The sequence below is a fragment of the Blastomyces gilchristii genome (assembly GCF_000003855.2).
Source record: "Blastomyces gilchristii SLH14081 genomic scaffold supercont1.3, whole genome shotgun sequence".
Lineage (NCBI taxonomy): Eukaryota > Fungi > Ascomycota > Eurotiomycetes > Onygenales > Ajellomycetaceae > Blastomyces > Blastomyces gilchristii.
Window position 1 is genome coordinate 5,059,296 of NW_003101680.1, and position 2,445 is coordinate 5,061,740.

General features: G+C 35.2%; 1 protein-coding gene across 1 annotated transcript; it reads left to right on the forward strand.

Annotated features, from left to right (window-relative positions):
• Positions 1 to 1,630: 1,630 nt before the first annotated feature.
• On the forward strand, positions 1,631 to 2,170 carry BDBG_16597 (uncharacterized protein; the record flags this gene model as incomplete). Its single annotated transcript, XM_031724521.1, has 1 exon — positions 1,631 to 2,170. One exon carries the CDS (start codon positions 1,631 to 1,633, stop codon positions 2,168 to 2,170), a length of 540 nt encoding a protein of 179 aa, XP_031577151.1.
• Positions 2,171 to 2,445: the final 275 nt, after the last annotated feature.

The window sequence follows — 2,445 nt, forward strand, 5'->3', positions numbered from 1 at the left end:
ACTAGCAGGTTTAAAGACAGCAGATTCTGCTACTTGAGCATATGTTTTCTTCTGATTTGAAGAAGAAGATGAAGAAGTAGAATATGAAAAAGAGTCAGTGACTGTACTGAAAGATTTCAATGTTTTTTGAATTATGTTTGAAATTCCAAGTTTGAACTTGATCACTTCTTGTAGTTGTCTAGCCTGAGTATGAAGAATTAACAGAACTTCTTCATTCTCCTCACTCAGACACTGTTTTCCAAGAATTTTGCTTGCTTTTTCCAGTTCCTGTATTTCAAGAACTTGTTATTTCTCTATTTCTTCCTTCTTTCTTCTCTTTAGAATTTCAATCTCAGAAACAGTATCTGGGAAAACATCTTTTTCCACATCAACTGAGTGTACTCTTGAACTCATTTTACTCACTGAATGAAAAGTTGATCAGACTGTTTCAATTGAGAGATTTATCAGTCTATTTTCAAATGAAAAGTTGGTCAGACTGTTTCAATTGAGAGGTTTATTAATCTATTTTCAAATGAAAAGTTGGTCAGACTGTTTCAGTTGAGAGATTTATTAGTCTATTTTCAATTGAAAAGTTGGTCAGACTGTTTCAAAAGAAGAATGAAAGACTTTTGTGTATAAAACACCTGATTTTTTTCACACTAGTTCAGTAACTAGATTAGATTTTTAAAGAGAATCTAATAAACTAAAAGTGATTTTTAAGATAAATCAATAAAATCTTTACAAACTCTTTCTTGAGATACAGTGAGGAAAAGTATGATATCAATTGATAATAAATCAGATAATATGACAGTTTTTGAGAGAAAAACTGACAAAAAATAAGTCAATTTTTTGCAGAGAAATTGATTAAAACTATTCAATTTTATTCTAAATCATTCAATTCTTCTCACACAACAAGTGTGCAACTCAAATCAGTCAATAAAGAGTGTAAAAGAGAATTAAGTATTAATGAGAGCTCTTCAGCCACTGAAAAAGTAATTCTTACTTAAAAGAATATGAAATTATGACAGAAAACAACTCTGTTTTTAATTCTTTGTAAGAATATTGTGTAAAATTCAGAGAAAAACATCTTACTTTTTCAAGAGAAGTAAAAAACTATTTCTAAGATCTTTTTTTTTTTTATTGCATTAACTGCTGCAGAAGAATGAGATAGAAACTGCTAAGATATGCACTACTGTATACTCTCTATCAAGACTTTCCCTCTTCAGAGTCTTGATATTATAGAGAATATAAGTCTATTTCTATATGATAATATAAATATTGCCAGCGGGATGTAGAGGAACTGGTTATTTATATCTCAAAATAGAAGACTTTGTCAATGATTATATCAATATAGAGATAATTCTCAAATTCAATAGAAATCTAGTGTTGCTGTTCTCAATCCCTTGCAGAATCTATTGAATATTGAGATATTAAAACTAGATTTAATATATCTCACTGGGCAGGGATCAAAGGCTCAGTCAGATCTTGAGGTATACTGAATTTATAGTTGTTGATGTGCTGTTGACTTGTTCTATTGACTTATTATCCACCGGTTATGTATTGAGTACTGTTGCCAAGGTGTCTTTTTGTATTGTTCTGCCGGGGATGGGCCAGATTGAGAGGGGCGGTACAAGGGTGAGACTTGGCGTTTATGTCTAGATACACTGAAGACAGACAGGGTATTCGTGGAGGTTGCACTTCAGAAGTGTCCGTTGATTATGTGCTTGATATTATTGCCGAGGTATCTTTTTGTATTTTTCTGCCGGGGATGGGCCAGATTGGGAAGGGCGGTACGAGGGTGGGACTTGGCGTTGATGTTTTGGAACATCAAAGATGGACAGGGTTTTCGCGGATGTCGCTCCTCGGATATCTCCACAATCACAGATTGGGGATCTTCCAAAATCGAGAAGATTGGTGCATATGGCTAGGTCTTTTCACCTTACAATTTGTATGGCAATTTGGCCCGGGGTTGTGGTGTGGTAGGGGAGAACGGGGGATAATCCCACACAGGAGTTTCGAACAACGTTGGTTCACGTTTGGCTGGATAACTCCACCACCACACGGGGTATGCGGTCGGCGATGGGGTCAAAATGCTCGTATGATCGAGGGCTTTTCGATGGATCTATCGGCGGGTTCTTATTCAAAAAATCTAGCGAGTTCGTGGTGGAGCGGTTCAGATTTGTATATCTGATCAGATTTGCTCACTTCTATCAGTGATTTATATGTGATCACTGCTGAGCTTCTTATAAGTATCTCTGTAACTTCTCTGATCACTTTTTATCAGCTGATGAAGTAGAAGTATTACTACTTATAACAGTATCTTTATCTCTCTCAGCTCTGTCACTGCATCTAATCTTCAGATCAGTAACTAACTTCATATCTCTCTCAGATCAGCTTCTGACTTTAAGTAGTGTAGTTCTACTCTTTACTATAAGTCTCTCTGTAAGTAATTTCTTACAGACTCTA